An 18,441-nucleotide genomic window follows, 5' to 3' on the forward strand; every position below is an offset into this window, starting at 1 on the left:
ATTGTACTCAAAATTAACACAAATTAAAAATATATACATTTATTTGAATAAATAAAAGAAAACTACCTTTTTTTTACACAATTTAATCATTTATAGTACAAATAGACAAATATACATAATATGACAAAGTCCAATATTTTTCATTCGCTACTTCTTTGGAGGACTTTGAACAAATATATCACTTAAAATTGCAAAGCACAATTGTACATGCATGCTTACAATCTTGGCAACTCCACAAAATGTACAAATATAAAAGATAATTTATTTTACATGTTGGGCTTTTCTTTTTCGTGCAGCCAACATATCATAGAATGGATTATGACTAATGCTTTGCCTGGAATATAAAAAAAATTACACAATTTAATTGATACATAATTCATGTTCATTATTTTAATTATACATATTGATTGGATATGGTTTAATACAAAATTTAGGAAAAGCATGGCATTTATAAATTGTAAATATTAGAAAAGAACAGGCTAAAATATTGATAGAATAAAAGGCTCAATTTCAATTACATTTAGTAAAATGAAGCCAGAAAAATAAATTTAAAAAAAGGGCTAACACTAGGCTAACTAATAACTCTAGATTTTTAACAACAAAATTCTACACAAAATAAAATAAATTCACATTTTATTGAAAAACATGAAAACAAAATGGTGCGAAAGATTACCGTCTATTTTTATCATTTTATTAACCTATTAATATGCATTATACAATAATATTTCCCATGATGTAGTGAAAATATGTGTCAGAACAGCCTATTTATTCTATTGATAGGCAAGCATAATTGTATTTGGAACTCGAAAAGAGTTATATTACCTATCAAGCTTTTCAGAAAATGAATTCAATTTACAAAAGCAAAAAAGAGACAAAGAAGTAAATAAACTATAAAAACATTAAATCAAAATGGATAAGTGCCTAAAGCAGCTAAAACCAAATTTGCTTTATTTTAATTTAGAAATCCAAACAAACATTAAATCAGGAAAAATTAAAATATACACACAGATTTTGATTTTTCCTGATTTAATGATAGTTTGTTTGAATTTCTAAATTACCTATTAAGCTTAAGTATAGCTGAAAACTTTTGCAAATTTCCTGTAAGATTTTTCTTTACTAATTTAAGAAGTAACAAATATATCCCCTTTTTTTAGTTTTTGAGTATAAAAATTTAATTTAAAAAAGGTGATAAATTAAAAGAGGTGATAAGGGTGTAAACCTAACAACCAAACTAAAAGTGCCTATTCGGTATCACTAACTTGAATGTCTATGTAAATAGGAAAAACATACTCATTTCTCAGTGGCTACATCTAGAATTATGTATACATATATATACAATGTTATTTTTTGAATTGAAAAAGTATTTTTTTAAATTTCAAATAAATATCATTGAGAATAGTTATTGTAAATTATTTAACTATTTCTATAGGATTGCAATTATTCTAAAAACAATTTACAGCATTAAACTTAGTTATTAATGTACTCTTTCCTTAACTATAGATAATTTCATCGCTAAAGAGTGACTGTTTAACCAAGGTCTCACCGTACAAAATTTCGAAAGTGCCTTAATTTATTTTATACATAACGTAATAATGTTAGATTACCAATTAAAATTCACATATGTAATAATATAAAAACTAATTTTAAAACTATAAAAATTAATAAAAAATTTAATAATTTCTTATTCAGGGTGCGTAACCAAACCTTTCAACAAAAAATAAGCACCCTTTAATTACTTTTAAAGCATTCAAAAAATATTTTTAAGAACTATATACATTAACAAAATGCAAAATAGTTTTCTAAGACTTTACATGATTATGATAAAACAACTAGTTTCCGACAAAGAACTCTTTTCTTGATTGTATTTGCCACTATAAAAAGATCGAAAGATTTTTGGTTTGATTTCAGAGGCCTGAAATTGAGAATATCTTGTAAAATGCAGCAGAGTTGTACTTGAGAGAGCTAAAATCTCACCAAACCCAGCTCAATAGACGCACATGAGGACTCCCAAGTATTTCATCAAACATATAAAATGAATGACGCTTTCATACGCTATGGACCAACAGTAGGCCGAAATGGACTGTGGTTAAATGAATTGTAAAAACGTTGAATAGAACAATGTGAAAAAGCACGCTTTTGCATAGTGCTAGGCAAAAATCAACATGGCAAAGAAAAAAATCTAATTTTCAAAAAGGAAAAATTAGGCACTTTCTAAAAACACCAAATGAAAAAAGCACCTTTAAGTGGTTTTTGAAAACGCTTCACACCATGTTATTATAAAACTTTGCATATCTCTTAAAAGAAAAAATTAAATAAAGATTTGAACTGATCTTACCTAATACACTTGATCCAATCATCTTTCTCTTCTGGTGTGGCAGCAGACATTCTATAGACGGTATGCTTTCCCTCCACTACTTTCCCCTCTGAGTCTGTTTTGCAGGCTTTGATTAGATCACTTCCCACAGAGAACAGTTCAAAGCAGTTCGGTTTGTTCCTGTCTGCTACTTCTCTAACCTGAACATTCTCCAATGGAATAATCCCCCTAGGTTCCTTATCCTAGAGAACAAATACACATTTTCTTAAAAATTAAAATGCACACTGATAAAAATGTTTTCCTTCATATTGTTGAAAGTTGGAGAACTTTTCATACATATTTACATAAAATTTATCAAAATATAAAATATTTTCAGACTACATGTGATCTAAGTATTTTTTATTTTATTTTTTTTGCAAAAAAATGCATTTTTGATTTTATTCGAAACAACCATAACTGCCATTCTAAAATGATTTTCAGAGTGAACTTATTTTTTGGCCAACTAACACTATTAAGGCTTTTTGCTAGAAATTTCAGAAATTTATACACTATTGACTTGTAAATGTACCTTACTACAATAATGGCACATATATTAAATCAAGGATTTGATTATTTTTCTAAAAAATTTTCTGATTTTTTTTTTTTACAATTAAGATAAAAAATAAATTTAAGATAAAAATAACAGCGAAGTCTATACATCTTTCTACACCAATCACTGAATAATAAATCACTAATTTTTTCATGAAGCTATTCATATCTCTACTTATTTTTTGAGTGACCTATATTTTTGTCTTTCTCTAATTTTGTATTTTTTTTATTAACAAAAACCTTATTTTAACTATGGTCAGCATTTCAAAAAATTTGGGTAAAAGGAAAACTGAAGAAAATTTAGACACAACAATAGTACACATTTCGTATAACCAAGCAAGCATTGTTTACAGATGATGTTAAAAAGATTATTGTGTTATAGCGAGTTTCCGTTTCGGACTAAGAACTCTTTTCTTAACTATATTAGTCACCGTAAGAAGATTGAGAGATCTTTCGGTTCAATATCAGAAAGTGGAAAACGAAGCCTAGAATTGAGAATATCTTGTAAAATGCAGCTGAGTTGCACATGACAGTGCTAGAATCTCACTGAACCCAGCTCAGTAGATAGTTAAAAGCATCCAATGAAAAAGTTTTGTCTATTATTTAACATTAAATACTTATAAGTAATTTTTTCTGTGTTATCCAATGTGAGCATTGCTGTGAAAGAATTCAAAAAAATAATTTTCTAATAAATTTAATCTTTGGAAAAAAATTTAAAAAGAACAAAAAAAACAACTTTTTTCACTTATCTGCAATTTACAAAAATAGTAATTAAATAAAGCATTGAAACTAAAATATTCAAATTTTAAAATGCAGAGGTACTAATCAAGTTGTTCAAAATTTAAATATTTTGACATTTCTTTAATTTTTATCAAAAAAAAGCAAGATTTATCAAAATAAACTCTATCAGGCAAAAACGTGTTCAAGTATAAATCAATGGTTATATTTAAAAGTAAAAAGTAATTATAATTCAAATACAGTAAAATATAAAATTAATTTTTCCAATGTGAAACCAGCAATAATTTAATCTCATTAATTTTAAGAGAAATTAATATTTTTATTACACTAAGAAATAATTACATTATAACCGTTTGATCTAAAAATTGAATTCACCATACACCCTGAATACAAAAACTTCCCCCCCCCCCTCTTTTCCTGTAATATATTTGCGACATATAAAGCTTTATATTGTGGAAATAGAGATACTTATTGATTCAGCTATATTCATCCATTATGCCACGATCAATATTTTACTTTCAGATGAATTTATTAATTAACTTTCTGACATTTTTACTAATTGGTAATTTTTTATGAATGTTTTCTCTATATTTCTCAACAAAACTTAAAAAAACAGGTTTGTTACGCAGAAAAGTAAGCAAAACAAAAAGAAGAAAAAAAATAGTTTTCTAAAAATAATGTCAACAAGAGAAGTATTTTGAAATTTTGTGCCAACATTAGTTCAAATTATCCAATTATGCTCAAATAAACTATAAATACAATATATTTATAGTAATTAAAAATGCAAAGGAAATTTTAGAATAAAAATTTAAGTGTGTCAGTAAAAATTTGAAAAACAAATGCAAAGAAAGTAATTCTTACTGTAGTATATTCAAAGTAATATAAACAGTTATCGTTGAGAATGAACCACCTTCGCTTCCAACTTTTATAACGACCACCTAAAAAAGAGATATAAGATTTCAGATTTGCTAAAATCTACAGAAAATCTAAAAGTAGAATTTAAGAAACATGCTTCAAATGAAAAATATAAGTAATTTTTTTTTTTTTAAGAAAAAGAAAAAAACAAAACTATTTAGTTATTTTTATTGCAAATAAATAAAAATTCATTCTTTAGAGTCAAGATGTAAAACTGAAAATAGTCATTTAGCTCAGAAAAAAGGGAAAATATGATAAATTGTATAATGAAGTGGATTAACGGGAAGACACATGCTTCTAACAAAAATTTACGTATTTGAAACGGAACAAAAAAACTATTAATATTGCATATAAATAAATACTTTAGTAACAAGATGTATAACAGAAAATAGTTATTTAGCTCAGAAAAAAAGGAAAAACATGATAAACAGCATAATGAAGAGAAATAACGAGGATTTTTTTATTAAAAATTGGTAAAGCTTGTTAAATTTGACTGGATCAAAAATAATTATCAGGGGTCTGACCAGACATTTTGTGAAAAGTCCTGTTTCTGTAAAATTGTGCGTTAAGTCACATTCTTTCATCCAGGGTCCTGCTTTTGTGAATTTCTGCAAATAGGGTCCTGTTATTCCAAAAATTGCTAAAAACCTTTTCAAGAAGTTTGTCAATTGTAAATAGATACAAGATTCTGCTCAACAATTGCTGCTACTAAATTAGAGTTGTAACATACAAATATTTGGTATTTAGCCTATACTGCTCAACACAGAATATTAATTTCAAACGAATAATGGAAACAAAATCACTCACATTTTCAATAATTTCAATTGACATATTTTAAATAACACAACTTAGTTATGTATCACTTTTAATGTGTTACGTCTTCTTAATTCTTAAATTTATAATATTTTATTTAAAAAGTTGCCAAAAATTAATTATTATTTACATAATATTCTATTAATTAATTTTATGAACAAATATAAAACCATCAATTATTTATTCACAAAAAAAATCATCATTTAATATCAATAAGAACGTGCATATGATGTTTGTAAAAGTAGAAATATTTTCTTAGAATACTACATTTGGAATTTAAACTTAGGGTTCATTTTGTACCATCTTTGTTTTCCCCCTTCCCCGGGAAGGGTTTATTGGATTGACAAAACAATAATGAAGATAAACAAATTGTGAAGGGTCCGATTAAAAGATTAATTATTTTGGGAAGGGTCTGTTCTTATAAACAGACCCCTGATTATGGAATCGGAATGTAATGTATTTTCGGCACATTATATATTTGTTAGTCTTGGAAACCAATTCATTTTTTTCGTCCAATTTTGATTAATTTCTGATCCGGCATTGAAAGGTTGTTGCTAACGAGGGGGAATACATTATTGATTCAAAATAAAATCTTGATAACAAATGTCAAATGCACCGAAATGACGTTACTTTCTGGTCTCTTTAATAGTTTTCAACGATTTTCCTCAAGTATTACATTTCATTAAATTTATCCATAAACTAATTTCAAAAAGTATCATTAAAAAGTTTATAAAAATGTTAAAGTTTATTTTTTTGATTTGATCTCAAGATATTTTACTATTTTTAAACATTAGTATCACTTTGATAACCTAAAAAGAAAAACATCAATTTAGCTGTATTAAAAAAACAATTAAGAATTTTAAAAAAAATAATTTAAAAATTCTTTAACCACTAATTCTATTTTATTTTAACCACAAAAGAAAACACCAAGAATAAAAGAATGAGCAAAAAACAAGAATGAAAACTGGACAACCATATTAATCATGAAAACAAATTACATTTAAATATGTTAAAATGCAATAAATACTAAATATATCCAGAACTTTTATATCAACTTAGAAGTGAAATGAAAGCACATTTAATACAAATAATAGTTATTAAAGCATTCAACAAGACATTTGAAATATTTAGCTTTCACACAAATGCTAATCAATAATGATGTGCCAAAATTTGAACTTGTCTAGGCTCAAATAAAAACAGCTCTCATATCATATACTTATGAGAGCTTGCAGAGGTGTATAAATTTTATGTTTCCTAAATGATGCATAAAAAATAGCAATACAATTTATAAAAATGTATATTAAGATTAAAATATGCTGCATTTAAATTTCTCTCCGCACAAGCTTTCCAAAACAACCCCAATATTTCTAAGCTGCATATTTTTAACTACTGATAGTGATTTAAAATTAATTAGAATGCAAAAATAAATGAGAAATCGGAAATCTTTTACCGGCACTAAGTAATAATAGCAATAACAATAGTGCCATAATAAATTATAAAATTTTTTTAAGTTTTAGAATTTTCAAAAAAATAAAAATCATTGATAGTCATGAAAAGTCATATAATGTAAATTTTTATTAAATGTTTGAATTGTTGGGAAATTTTGGCACATAAAACAATTCAAAAGCAACAGAAATTTCAAAAAAAAAAATTAAAAAGTTTAGAAACAGCCCACTTAGGATATAAAACTCATGCTGCGGCCATTCATTGTGTATGCTTAAAAAAAAAAGAAAAAAAAATTACAAATTAAAAAAAAAAAGCAATGTGGAGGTAAAATTAAAAAGAGGGGTAGAATATCTTCCAGAATTGACTTACTGATTTTCGAGCTTCCTGTGGCATTAAAAAAAACATTCCTTAAAGATCAATACATTTACATTTTAAATTTACGAACAAAATTATTGTGTAATTTAAATCTAGTAAATGCAATCATCAAATTTAATTAACATATATTTTATGGCAGAAAAGCATGTGGACACTTAGGATAGAAATGTCAAGTACATTAATTAGCAAAGGCATAAACAACAAAATCGTACAAAAAAAAAGAAGATAGCGTGACGAAGAAATTTTTTTTCACAAATTAATAAAAGGAATATCTATCATGTTTAAACTAAAAAAATAATCTTTTTTTTACTTGAAAACAATGTAAGACACTTAAGAAAGTCATAAAAAAATGAAGGTTTCACTCTTTAGAGCCTCTATGGCACTGATCTATAAATAAAAGAGTGCGATGATGATGCTTTACTAACAATGGAATCAGTCTCTTTGATCAGCAAAAATTAAAGAGAGTTTTTCTTCGATTTCAGATGGTGGAAAATGAAGCTTGATATTAGGAATATCTTTCAAAATGCAGAGAGTTGCGAATCAAAGTGACAGAATACTTCCCATAAAGTCCAGCTCAATATACCAACATGCAGACCTGCACATATTATTAACATGTAAATTCATACACTATGGCCCGACGGTATGCCATAATTGATTGTGGTCGAATGAATTGAGAAAACTTTGAATAGAACAAGGTGAGAAACCCTTTTTTGCATAATTCATGGCAAACATTCTGATTAAATTTTGTTCTTTTAAGAGAAAATCTTCAAAATTTTGATCTTGTAGTCAGTCATAACAGTTACCACTTAAGTTATGTTAGTTACTAAATATAGTAACACAGCATGACATTTATAAGGAAAAAATTCTTTTATCTAAATAGTTTGATAAAAACATTAATCAATATTACATTGATTTAGAATAAAATCGCACTGAAGTAAATTATCTTGCAGACAGAACAAAAAAATATTTTTATACAACTATTTAAATTAACAGACATGACAACAACAACAAAAATTTTGCTAAAAAGTTTCTGCTCCATTAAAAAAAACACAGTCTTCACTGGTATACAAGTGTTACTATTAAAGAATTCCAATTATGTACTAATAAAAATGTAAATGGTAACAGAATGACAATAATTTTTACGCAAGCGTATTTTGTTAATTAAAAAATTAAATATTTATATTGTTATCAGAATATGATTTAGACAATTTTACAAAATTGTAAAATATGGCAGAGTGAAAAGTTGAGTAACTGGAATAGTATTCTTGTGTTTTGTTATTATATCAGTGTTAATGTTTTAAGCAGCTATACTTTCGATTTCCCTTCATTAAATTTCTTTATGATACTATTTTTTCTTAGTTAGGGTCCTAAAATATTATACTCCCTGTACCTGAAACTGTCTGCTAATAAGTATGACACAAAGAAAAATCATTAAAAAATTTTTAGAACTTCTAAAAAAATTTTATTCTGATTGTCAAAATTACAATGGGTATGTATTAATAATTAAGCGTTTAACGATTTGTGATTGTTAACAAAATAGCTGTTGCCAATCATTAAACAAATAAGGCCCTTGTTTTTTAAGCTATAAAAAATATGCATAAGTAAATATTAGACAGAAAAAAAAATTATTATTACATGATTTTATTTGTACAATATTATACATCAAAAAATATTATACAAATAAAATTATGTAATTTTAACTCATTCTTAATAACATTTAGGACTAAAAAAAAGCATCTTAACAAAAGCTACAATAAAGTCATTATTTTAAAAAAATATTTTAAAATAGTATGCTAGAAATAAGGCACATTTAATTATTCAGTGGAATAATCTACTAAATTTTTAACATTGTAACTAAAATTTGTGGTCTCCTAAATTTAATTTTAAAATTTCAATTAATAACAACCATTTCATGTTTTGCCAGAATGCAGCTAAGATTTTTCTTCTTTAATAAAACATTAGAAATTAATTTATCAGGAATTATGCTAAGAATTTTTTTTTTTTCAAAAATAGAAAATTAAAATAAATAACATTAACATTTTATATCACAAATTTTACAGAAATTAATTATATTTTTTTAACTTTAGCACTGAAGTAGATTTTGGTTTGGAGCAGTCAGTATGCCATTGAGGAAATTGAACATAATTTTAATTTAATTCAGCAAATTTTAAGCTTAAAACAATTTTGATCAAAAATATCTGAAAAAATTTAGCAATTAAAGTGAAACAGAAATTCTTTCATTGCACATTTAAATAGTAAAAGTTGAATTTAAATTTACCAGTTTTATTGCGTAAATAAACTAGGAATACAGTAACAAAAAAAACTGGAGTTAATCAAAAATTACACTTCAAATTTACAGACATGAGGGAGAAAACTTAGGTCATAATTTAAAAGACCAAAATTAATTCTAAAACTATAAAAGAAATGTTTTCACTAAAATATCAGTTAAAAAAAAAGCTATTAGCTCTAATCAATATAGTGCATAAAGTGAGTCTAACTATCAAAAAAAGAAAACTGCAATGACTAGTCATGCAAACTGCAGAAATACTAAAAAAGAAGTTCACCTTGTTTCCATAACCATCCTTCCCTATCTGGGTTGAAGAACGTGTGCATGAGATCATTGCCGTCATCTTCAGGAATTTTGAAAGGTTCTTGCTTTATACTGTCATAAAGACCCTAGTGATTACAAAGAAATGCTCAGTAATATGTCATCAAAAGAGGTGTTAAAAATATTTATCAGTGTTAATGCCAATAGTTTCTGACGGACAGAATAAAGTTTAATCATATTGAATTAGATAAATTTTTATACTGAATGATGATAGTAATTCAAAATAAATAAAAGAGGCGATATTAAATAAAAATTGCTAAAAAATGAAAATCGAATAATTGTCGAAACAATACAGTCTATAAAATGATTAACATCGACTCAAGTTTTTTAGAATAAAGTGACATATTTCATTAACATTAGTAAAAATTATAAATTTTATTTTTCAAAAATAATTTCTAATCTATAAAAAAAAATCATTTATTCAAAATTCATGATTTTGTACACAATTCAAGAGGTTAAGAGATATAATAAAAATACATTAATGAAATATTCCTAAAAAAAGAAAAGACCACTTCACTTTGTATCAAATTTTTTACTATGAACATTTCATGTTAAATCTCCTTAAAGGGACACTATAATGAGGTGTGCGTAATGGCAAATTCTGTTACACCTCAATTAGTAATTATAAAATGAGTCCAGGTAAATCATGTGGATTTATCTTAATTACCAATGAAGGTGAAACAGAATTAGCCATGATTTTGTACACAATTCAAGAGGTTAAGAGATATAATAAAAATACATTAATTAAATATTCCTAAAAAAAGAAAAGACCACTTTGTATCGAATTTTTTACTATAAACATTTCATGTTAAATCTCCTTAAAGGGACACTATAATGAGGAGTGCGTAATGGCAAATTCTGTTACACCTCAATTAGTAATTATAAAATGAGTCCAGGTAAATCATGTGGATTTATCTTAATTACCAATGAAGGTGAAACAGAATTAGCCATGAAAAGTTTAGTTTCTCTATTGGTAAAACATCCTCATAAAAGAACAAAACCATGATAACAATGGGTGGATAGTTATGAATTTTATTTAAGTCACACTAGAGGTACACAACGAGCTATTGGTGACATCCCCGAGGATGATTCAGAGACATACAGTGTTTTCACTACAGCGCGAGAATCTCGCGTTTTTTTTTCTTTTCTCGCATTAAAAAATTATTACTACGAGAAATTCGCGGATTCTATAAATAAATTTCAAAATTCGTGAATTTCTCTCATTTTGGAAGAAGCTTCGAATTACGCTATTTAGAATAAAATCCGTTTCACTTTTCTTCCTGGATCTTTCATTATCTAGCTTCCCTATTTACCAGTATTCAAAACCTTTTCGAACAACAGAACACAATCGAACCACGGAACCCCTTTCAGAACACCCATTTTTTTCTATGATGAAAACACTGGACATGACAGCGCAGTCTTGATCCACTACAGAAGGGATGGCCTGCACGCTAAGTTGAACAGTAGAACCTTTAAGGTAGATCAGTTTTAACGAGGACTTTACAGACCCTCAATCTCTAAGCAGGCTGATTTAAATGGTCACCCACCCGCTTACTGACCACAGCCAGTGATGCTTGACCTCAGTGTTCTACTGGGAACCGTGTCCTTATGACCAGGCCACCGTGGGACCATGAGAGTGTTGATATAAAAAAGGCAGTACATAATTTCCAGTACAAATGTAACATCAAATCAGAAAAAAACTTAAATTATAAAATTCTATAAATAGTGGTAAAAGTTTTGTTAATATATTCACAGCATTCATAAAATTAATTACCTCCAGAAGTTCTCTGGGAAGATCTCCACCATTATTTATACCCCTATTCATTGTAATGAAAGTGTCTACAGTAGGCTTTTCTTTTACACTAGGATTGTGTAAAGAAGTATTCAACATTATAATGGCAAAAGACAAGACATAACACGTATCTAAAACATAAATATTTTTTTAGCATACTTTGAAATAAAAAGGGGCACAAGAATAATAATTAAGTTATAATCATTTATTCATACAGCAGAAGACAGACGGAATCAAAATTAAAAATATCAGAAACAAAGGGATCTATTATGAAAGCTATTTTGGAATTAAGCAGCAAAAGCTGCGAACAGATGTTCTAGAAAAAAATATAAATACAGAGGACTGTAATTTAATTTGCGATAATTCTTTTGGTTGTTCAATAAAATACACAGTTTAAATTTTTTGTTTCTGAGTTTTTAGTTTTGAAATCAGTCCAGTGGACAACCTGCAACTAATAACACACAAAAATCCATTAAGTAAATTTTGCAAAATAATAAAAATTTAAAAAAAAACAGATTAAAAAATAATCCGCATATAAACTGTTCTACAAATATGTTCTGTAGCCCCCCCCCCCCAAATAAGCATCTTTTAAGCACTTTTCTAGCACTAAAAAATTATTTTTAAGCTCTTTAAAAAAATATAATTAGGCAGGGTTGTTAAGTTTTTGACAATTAACGGTTTTATCTTGTTTTAACTGTCAAATCAAAAAAATAAAAACCTTTTGGCATTGTTTTTGACAGTTGTCAAAAATCATGAAATTTTGAATCGTATTAAATGAATGAAGTTTTCATACGATACAGACTGACAATACGCCAAAATAGATTAGGGTTGAATGAATTGTGAAAACGTTGAATAGAACAATGCAAAAAGTGTCTTTTTGCATAATTCGTGGCGAAAATCACCATGGCAAAGGAAAAATATCATTTTGGAAAAGGGAAAATTAAGCAATTTTTAAAAACACCCCATGAAAAAAGCACCTTTAGGGGCTTTTAAAAAATGAAAGTCGAAAATAAGCACCTTCATGCACTTTTTAAAAACACTATGGACCATGAAATAGGGAATTTTAAAAAATTTAGGGTGACCTGGGGTAATTATTGATCAAAAAATGCAAACATCTATTTTGTGAAAAAACTATTCAAGATAGAATTTTAATATTTACTGGAAGTTTGAAGATATATGAGATGAGTCCTATTCTACCTTCTTTTGTTTGAAAATCTAATTAGAATTTAAAAGATCTTAAATTTTTAGTGATCANTAAATTTTTAATCTATATTTTGTGTATCTTGTATTTTGAAGGAAAGTACTCATCTTGTTAAAAAAAAAATTTAGAATTATTTTTTAAATTTGAATTTTCTTGAAAATATTTAACATTAATTACAAATAAAATATATTTTTTGATCACACTTTGGGTTAACTAAAGAACAAAATGCATACTTTTTTTATTTTTTGTGACTGTTGTAATACCTGCTCCCTCATTAAAATAGAATAAATATTTTTCTGCATGAGTTGATATTACAGCAAGCATAAGTCAATCTATGGAAAATGTGTATAATTTTTATATTGCAGTTTATTTTTCTCAGATTGTTTAATTTCTTGTTAAATGTCTTGTTTTAGATAATGCAGTCTAACTACGAATATCAGATGAAATGTTTTTCACCCTGATTTTTGTGATAATATTTGTTGCAAAAGGAAATTTGTGTACCAAAATGGCTTATTTAGGCACTAACTATGTAACTAATTTAAATGAAAAGTAAGAAATAAAAATCGTAAAGCATAAATTATGAGAAAATAACATTAATGGTTTAAATTTTTGCAATTCATTATGATTTGCTCATTTGTATTTTAATAAAATAGGACTAAAAAACAATTACTATACCAATTTGAATAAAATTCAAACTGTATTTTTCCACCATTTTTACTATTTTGTACCTGTAAAAGTCTTGAGACAAAAGTAGAGTGTAAAAATATTTGCGTAATCATAGTATTTTTTTTAAATGATTATTCAATATTATCTCATTTTTTTAATCTCAACAGTAGGCCCACACTAGGTGATCATTATTTACCCCAGAAACAGAGTGATCGTGAATTACCCCGGGTCACCCTAAATGCTAAAGTGCAATAAAACATTAAAATTTCATTACACTAATGCAGGGATGATTGTGAGCCAAACTTAAAAAGTCCTGAAAATTTCTCGAGTAAAATCATTAATGACGCATTTCAAAAAATTAATGTCTTCATAAATTTAAATCATTGATATTTTAAAAAAATAAAATTCTAAATAAATTATATGTCGCATAATTTAAATGAATAATTATGTATAAGTTTACTTTTAAGTCTTATCACACTTATCATCCTAAAAGAAAAAATATTTACAAATGAAAGAGATGCAAATTATAAATTCTAGTTTTAATATTTCTAAAATAAAACATACAAGAATTCTTAGACATAAATACGATCGATGATTTCTTGAAACTTCCAGACCTCTGATTTTCGGAAACTTCCGGATAACAATTAGCCAAAAATTCAATAATTCGGATTTTTTTCGGATATGGCACATAATGAAATGATTTTTCATTATGTGCACTAGAAACTTATATTTTTGAATCAGAAAGTTTTCAAGGAATATTAAAAAAACCGTCATATGATAAGGAATCACAATAAAATATTCTAGGTTTTCAAACAAGAAACGTCATTTACCTTCAATTAAATATAGTTACAGTAAAAGCAAAAAGATAGATATTAATTATTATAAATAAACACAAGATAACGATAATTTGTCATGACAACAAATCAAGAACAAAGTATAACGAATAACCACGTGAAGAACATTAAGCTTCAATTAACTAAAATTTGGTAGAATAAATTATCCCTGATTTCTTTTAAACACGGAAGTAAGAACTGCAATCTCCCTCAAACCATGAGAATTTTTTCAAAGACTGTATACACTTAACTCTAATGCGGTTATTATGTTTGCATTTTAGCTTAAATCTGTATTTTTCTTTATAAAAAAAGGTAATTTCCACCCCTTTTTCATTCAAAATGTTATACAATTAATAAAATATATTTTATTTTCCTCAGATTATTAAATATTACCATTCTCATTACAAAGAATGATTTATTTCTCATCTCTAATACATTTACAGATTCTCATGTATGAAATTCATTTTCAACTAATATATATATAAAAAAACTGAATTTAAAGCCATCATGAATAAAAGGTAAGCATTTTATTATAAAAAAAATTGCTACACAAGACAGGACAGAGTGCATTTAAAGGGCTCTTAAGACATACCTGTATTACTAAAAACACCAGGATTCAATTGACAATATCGTTGTGCGAATTTCTCCATCATGCGATCTATTTTTTGGGCCTCTCCCGGAAGACGGAAACTCCACAAAAATTGTCTGAAAATCATTACACTTTAAGTTATATTATTTAAAAAATTTTCAACAGAAAAAAATTTTATGTAAAAGCAACAGGAGCAAGATATCAGCAATTTATATTAAATTGATTTTTAAAGAAATCCAATAACCGACTATAAGCCAAAATATCCATATGAATGTCAGTGTAAATAAATATAGACAGTCACTAAAACGAAATTTCAATGGAAAAATGATTTAAATAAAAATATATAAACTTGAAATAACGATATTGTAGATTCCGACACAGTCGAAATGGCGAAAATCCGCCAAACCTGAAGAATTAAATTGGATTTCTGCCTATTGGTAGAAGAATCACATGGATGTAAACGTCTCGATAACGGGAATTAGCAAAAATTTATAAATTTGAATTTTAGATTGTGGAATCCTGTGAAAATGTCGCCATATTATAAATATTTTAATTAGTGAAAGTGCGAGAACCAATGGTTTTGAGAAACAATGAATTCCGCAATATTTCCTTATGCTCTGCTCCTAATTCTTAGACCCGGGATGATAATGCGGAAAACCCGGAATTTTGGGGTGCCCCCATAGTAAAACCCACCTGCATAACAGATAGGAATTTATATTAAGTTCTAAAAATGGTAAATTTGATTGAACACCAACCACTATGTTTTTTTTTTTTTAAAAAAAAAGGATGATTACAAAATTAAATCAAGTTCACTGTCTGATGTAACTAAGCATAGTGTGCCGTAACACACTTAAGAATATATCTATTATCACTAGCACTTTTTTAAAAGTACAAATTTTTAACCTACAGCACTTTTTAAACCAAATTAACAGTCAATATTCTGCATCAATCAATTCAAAATTTTATAGACAGACTGACACAAAAAAAAAATAAAAACATCTTTTAAGCAATGCTTTAATTTATTTATGAGTCATAAGTTTAATAATGGGTAAAGTATGTATATAAAAGTGTTAAGATAAAAATAAGGGAGTAAAAAAGTTAAGCGATCTTAACAAACACAAATGAACATAAGGTTAAAAAGATAGTTAAACATCACAACTGTTACCTATGATATCATTATTCAATAATTTCTAATAATTTTCCGTATTAATTACAATAAAAGGTGTAATGTACTAGTTATTACACAACAATTGAACAAGTTTAATTTCTGATTTAAAAATATCACTTTATAAATATAATAACTAAGTCTAATACTCACCTTAGAGCCTGTACAAGTATAAGATCTGTGAAATCATGCAGTTCTACAAATGCATCTAAAACTTTAATATTAAAGTCATTCCTAGAAGAAAAAAAATTAAAAAATTATTTAAATAAAACAAAATACTTGCACAAGCACATTCAACAAATATTAATAAAAATGAAAATTACTCAATGCATTTAGATAAGATAACTTAAGCATAGTTTACTTTAGATGTTCAAAATTAACTAAAATCACCTTTAGAATCCCTACCGTATAAATTCTTAAAGTCCTTGTTAGTATCCTAGTAGATTTAACTTCTAATAAGTAACTAATATAAAGGTAAAATTTTTTTTAAATTTAGACGCTGGTCAACAGGGTAAATTTTTTAATTTTTACAGGCAAGGTCCAGTAACAAAAAGATATAACTAATCCATACAAGTTTTCTCCCGAGTTTATTAACCCGTATCTATTAATTTACCTTAACCTGTATCCATAAGTTAACAGGGGTCTGTCCAGACATTTTGTGAAAGGTCCGTTTTTCGTGAAATTGGGAAAAAATTACTCACATTCTTTCAACCAGGGTTCGCTTTTATGAATTTGTGCAAATAGGGTCCGTTGTTGCAAAAAAAAAAATTTTCAAGGAGTTTTTAAATTGTAAAGACATACAAGATTATGCTCAACACTGTAAAATTATAATTAGAAAAATTAAATTTTAAGAAATAAACATCAATTGCTGCTTCTAAATTAGAGATGCAACTTACAAATAATTGGTACTATTTAGCCTATACTGCTGAACGCAGAATATTCATTTCGGACGAATGATGGAAGAAACGTCTGCCGAAGACAAAACTTAATTTATTTACATCCATCTTTCTTGTTTTCTGCTCTGGGAAGGGTTTATTCGATTAACAAAATAATAATGAAGATAAACAAATTTGTGAAGGGTCCGATTAAAAGAAAAATCATTTTGTGAAGGGTCCGTTTTTAAGTTAAAATATTTTGTGAAGGGTCCGTTTTTATGAAAAGATATTTTGTGAAGGGCCCGTTTTTATGAAAAGATATTTTGTGAAGGGTCCGTTAACGGACCCAAATTTCTTCTAAACAGACCCCTGGTTAATAAAATGAATAATTATAATACAAAGAATGGAAAATGTTCAAAACTAAGATTAAATATGCTACTCTGTGATTCTAATACCGACTAAAGCACAAAACTGAAATAAAATTTAAAAAAAAAAAAAACAGCATACCATATTTTTCTCATAGTTTTTCCCATTATAGAAATGAACGTGGTAAGTGTACCATATTCTGAGAAGTGCTTTACAGGATTAATAACAGCAGTTTTTTTAAATTGTTTTAAGTTTTCAATTCTTGAAAAAGTGGCATGCTAAAAAATAACATTAGATCTAGTTGTCCATTGCTCACAGGACAATATAAATTTCCTTTGTCAAATTTTATGCAGCATAAATTTCAAACAAAATAAACTCAAGAAAAGTTGAAAGGACTACATACAATTGAGCTTTTAAATGATAAAAGAATAAAATTGAATGAAGCTTAAGTTAATTTTATTAATATAATACCTTTCACCAAGATAATCTCCTATAGCAGTCTTATTTAAACCTTCTCCTTTGTACAAAAACTGTGCAACATCTTCAGCTGTGTCTTTCAGTAGACCATGCTCGATCAAGTATTCGATTCCCTAAAGAAAATATATAAATGAGGGAATTGCAACACAATAACATAAAGAACAGGGCTGGCAAGATTTTTCCGCAGGTGGAAAAAACCATGGTAAATACCGGTAAAAAACGTCCTGGCAAAAACAGGTTTTTGCCAAGCAAATTGGCAAAAACTTATATTTTCCAAGATGAGAGGACAAAAACACATTTTTGATACAAAATTATTCCTAAAATTGAAATATATACTATGAATATAAATAATTACAAAAAAATTAACAAAATTATTATTCCATAATTAAATGATAATGTAATAATATATCATTTTAGTAGTTTAAAACATTATTGATTGAAAAATTTATGATTATTTTCTTATTTCCAGTGAAATGAACTTATTTTAAATTAATATAACTATAATTTAAAGCATAAACTATCAACATGTGTAGTTAATTATTGTACAAATAATAATTTTTTATAATAAATAACAATATTGTACAAATAATAATATTTATTTATTTGTAAAAAAACATTTATTTTAGGATTCTAAAATGAAAAGAGATCAAAAACTTTCAATCTTTTAAAAATTATTACCC

General features: G+C 26.7%; 1 protein-coding gene across 6 annotated transcripts in view; it reads right to left on the reverse strand.

Annotated features, from left to right (window-relative positions):
* Positions 1 to 23: 23 nt before the first annotated feature.
* LOC107449993 (cytohesin steppke) overlaps positions 24 to 18,441 on the reverse strand; it is a 45,413-nt gene continuing 26,995 nt past the window's right edge. For 3 of the 6 annotated variants that reach the window (XM_071181660.1, XM_071181659.1, XM_071181661.1), the window contains exons 5-13: positions 17,756 to 17,874; positions 16,197 to 16,277; positions 14,882 to 14,994; positions 11,572 to 11,720; positions 9,754 to 9,865; positions 7,184 to 7,198; positions 4,502 to 4,578; positions 2,336 to 2,556; positions 24 to 334 (exon numbers count right to left, since the gene is read on the reverse strand). In XM_071181660.1, the coding sequence (XP_071037761.1) occupies positions 262 to 334; positions 2,336 to 2,556; positions 4,502 to 4,578; positions 7,184 to 7,198; positions 9,754 to 9,865; positions 11,572 to 11,720; positions 14,882 to 14,994; positions 16,197 to 16,277; positions 17,756 to 17,874 (960 nt within the window). In that variant the 3' untranslated portion in view covers positions 24 to 261. The remainder of the gene's footprint in view (positions 335 to 2,335; positions 2,557 to 4,501; positions 4,579 to 7,183; positions 7,199 to 9,753; positions 9,866 to 11,571; positions 11,721 to 14,881; positions 14,995 to 16,196; positions 16,278 to 17,755; positions 17,875 to 18,441) is intronic. The other 3 variants (XM_043043553.2, XM_016065691.3, XM_043043554.2) reach the window with 1 other exon arrangement.

Source organism: Parasteatoda tepidariorum, chromosome 6 (genome assembly GCF_043381705.1).
Source record: "Parasteatoda tepidariorum isolate YZ-2023 chromosome 6, CAS_Ptep_4.0, whole genome shotgun sequence".
Lineage (NCBI taxonomy): Eukaryota > Metazoa > Arthropoda > Arachnida > Araneae > Theridiidae > Parasteatoda > Parasteatoda tepidariorum.